General features: G+C 40.9%; 1 protein-coding gene across 22 annotated transcripts in view; it reads left to right on the forward strand.

Moving 5' to 3' along the window:
• Epb41 (erythrocyte membrane protein band 4.1) overlaps nt 1-1,522 on the forward strand; it is a 251,748-nt gene that overhangs the window by 178,992 nt on the left and 71,234 nt on the right. For 21 of the 22 annotated variants that reach the window (XM_023703019.1, XM_023703020.1, XM_023703023.1 and 18 more), the window contains one exon: nt 644-837. In XM_023703019.1, coding sequence (XP_023558787.1) covers nt 644-837 — 194 coding nt within the window. The remainder of the gene's footprint in view (nt 1-643; nt 838-1,522) is intronic. The other variant, XM_023703010.1, reaches the window with a different exon arrangement.

Raw genomic sequence — 1,522 nt, forward strand, 5'->3', positions numbered from 1 at the left:
CAACAAACTTTTAAGCTGAATGTGGCAGTGCATGCCTGTAGTCACAGTGCTCTGGGGTCACAAATTTGAGCCTGTCCTGAGTAATTTAGCAGATTAGCAAGACCCTGTCTCAAAGTAAAAATGTACAAAGAGAAGTTCTGGCAGTGTAACTCATTGTGAAGGCCCTGATTTCAATCCCCAGTATACAATAATATTAATAGTAATAAGGGCTTTTCAATTTCTTTCTTTTTTTTTTTTTTTTTTTTTTTCACCTTATAGTTCAGGTTGGCTTAACACTGACTGTGTAGCCTAGGCCAACCTCGAGCTTGTAGCAGTCCTTCTACCTTCTACTCCTGGGATTATAGGTGTGTGCCACCTCCTGGTTTTCAATTTCTTTTATACTTTGCTCTTTCGCACTTGAATTTAGTAATATACTAATATATTGTTAATATATTTTAGCTTTTCTGTTGAGGGTACCTTGATCTGTCTTGCCACCAGTTGCCTGGGAGAGGGCTAATAATTTTTTTTTTTTATTTCTGTGTGATGGGCCATTGGACTTTGTCACATTAATATGTGTCCGGGATTCACAGTTATTTCTCCTGCTAACTTTAAAGCGGCGTGCCGGCACTTTCACCTATTTTCCCATTTCCCCTTTCTCATACAGCAGCAGCTCATGATTCAGCAGACCGAAGTCCTCGGCCCACCTCTGCCCCAGCCATAGCTCAGAGTGAAGTTGCAGAAGGTGGCGTCCCAGGGGCACCTGTCAGAAAAACACAGAAGGAAGCAGCAAAGGTTGATGTTAAAAAGGAAGAGGAGCCCCCTGAGCAAGCTGAACTAGAGCCCACAGAATCGTGGAAGGTATGTCCTAAATCTGCATATTTAGCTGACTGATTTGCTGACTTACAGGTTTTAACTGCTTGACCAGGAAAGTTCTCAGAACAACTAATCTTACAGAATCACAACAGATTTCTTCCTTGTTCTTTCAGAATGAAGTAGTTGCAATCTCCACATTGCTTAAGAGTCAGCTCTGCTGTTATGATTAAAATATAATTTTAGGCCAAGTGTAGTAGCACATGCCTATAATCCCAGCACTCTGGGAGGCTGAGGGAGGAAGGTGACAAATTCTACTGTAACATGGACAATTTAGGGACTTGGGGAGATGGTCTCAAAAAAACCAAACCAAACTAAACAAAAACAGGGACTGAGGATATAGCTTAGCATAAAGGCCCTCAGTTCAACCACCAGTACCACAATAACAAACTATATATGTATGATTTCCTGAGATGTATGTACATTTCCAAAGAGTATGTATTACATAAAACACATTTATGTGATTTAAATCTTACACAGCATTACAAAAAGGGGAGATCTATATAAGAAAGGTTATGACGGTGTAAGTGCCTGCTTGGGCAGCTCAAGGTCCCAAGTTCAATCCCCAGTACCGCAGGGGAAAAAAAAGAAAAAGAAGAAAGGATAAGTGCTTCCCTGGCAAGCGCAAGGGCCTGAGTTCAATCCCCTGTTCCGCAAAAAAAAAAAAAAAAAA

The sequence above is a fragment of the Octodon degus genome, unplaced genomic scaffold (assembly GCF_000260255.1).
Source record: "Octodon degus isolate 3935 unplaced genomic scaffold, OctDeg1.0 scaffold00163, whole genome shotgun sequence".
Taxonomy (NCBI): Eukaryota; Metazoa; Chordata; class Mammalia; order Rodentia; family Octodontidae; genus Octodon; species Octodon degus.